This window comes from Fulmarus glacialis, unplaced genomic scaffold (genome assembly GCF_000690835.1).
Source record: "Fulmarus glacialis isolate BGI_N327 unplaced genomic scaffold, ASM69083v1 scaffold18581, whole genome shotgun sequence".
NCBI lineage: Eukaryota > Metazoa > Chordata > Aves > Procellariiformes > Procellariidae > Fulmarus > Fulmarus glacialis.
This window is the reverse complement of record NW_009192316.1, coordinates 9,520-9,762: the sequence shown is the minus strand read 5'-3', so window position 1 is coordinate 9,762 and position 243 is coordinate 9,520. Positions and strand designations below refer to the sequence as shown.

Here is a 243-nt window from a genome sequence, read left to right as displayed (position 1 = left end):
ACAGCGGGGACCACGGTGCGGACTCTGCATGTGTGTGCTGGCATGGCTGTGAGCTGCCGGCGCAGCGTGTCTGTGTACACGCCACCGTGCTCACCCCTGAGGGAGGCTTGCACATGCAGGTGTTCTCATGTGGAGGGAGCCCCTCACCCCCATGGATCCCACCCGGCGGGGCTGTGGGAGCTGGGGCCACCGTGGTGGCAGGCAGGCTGGCCCTGCAGCCATTACGAGACTCACCCGTGGGCC

At 67.9% G+C, this 243-nt stretch overlaps 1 protein-coding gene across 1 annotated transcript in view; it reads left to right on the top strand.

Annotated features, from left to right (window-relative positions):
- Positions 1-243, top strand: part of CRTAC1 (cartilage acidic protein 1) — a 9,686-nt gene that overhangs the window by 672 nt on the left and 8,771 nt on the right. The window contains exon 2 of the mRNA XM_009587037.1: positions 5-15. Coding sequence (XP_009585332.1) covers positions 5-15 — 11 coding nt within the window. The remainder of the gene's footprint in view (positions 1-4; positions 16-243) is intronic.